The sequence below is a fragment of the Tupaia chinensis genome, unplaced genomic scaffold (assembly GCF_000334495.1).
Source record: "Tupaia chinensis unplaced genomic scaffold, TupChi_1.0 Scaffold148210_1, whole genome shotgun sequence".
NCBI lineage: Eukaryota > Metazoa > Chordata > Mammalia > Scandentia > Tupaiidae > Tupaia > Tupaia belangeri.
Window position 1 is genome coordinate 549,719 of NW_006208060.1, and position 583 is coordinate 550,301.

The 583-nt window shown below is 58.7% G+C and overlaps 1 protein-coding gene across 1 annotated transcript in view; it reads right to left on the reverse strand.

The window, feature by feature from the left end:
- The window catches only part of ZNF358 (zinc finger protein 358), a gene marked incomplete in the record, with an annotated part of 6,125 nt that overhangs the window by 1,299 nt on the left and 4,243 nt on the right, over window positions 1-583 (reverse strand). The window contains 1 exon segment of the mRNA XM_027768992.1: window positions 1-437. Within this exon segment, the coding sequence (XP_027624793.1) occupies window positions 1-437 (437 nt within the window).

Genomic DNA, 583 nt, shown 5'->3' on the forward strand with positions numbered 1-583 from the left:
GGAAAGGGGGTGCGTGTCTGGAGCGGCGGGGCTGAGGGTGTCGCTGTTAGGGTCGAGGACTAGCGGTACAGGACCGATGACATCCGGGTCCGGATCGAGGTCGAGACGTGAAGACATGGGGTCGAGATCTTGGGGATCCGAGTCAGGGTTCCCCAAGATGGAGCTCTGAGTTTGGGCATCAGGGTCCAGATCCTCAGAGACGGGTTCCAGATCTTCATAGTTGGGGTCCACGTCTTCTGAGACAGTGTTGAGGTCTTCTGGGTCAGGCTCCGGGTCTTCGGAAAGCGGCTCTGGATCTTCCAGGTGGGGGTCCATGTCTTCTGAGTCAGAGTCAAGCTCTCTGCAAACCGGCCTCAGGCTTCTGTGGCCGGGGTTCCGAACCAGGACCGAGCGGCGAATCCCAGGCCTGGAAGTCCCAGCCATTTCTGGGGCAGGATCTGCAGTGAGGACAGATAGTAGGTGGAAGGTTCTGGGGAACAAGGAGTCTCCTTGGGGGTCTGGGATTGGAGAAGGGACCCCACCATACCCCCGAGAACCCATTCCTGAACACCCATCTGCCATGGCTCTTTGCATTTGCAATCTT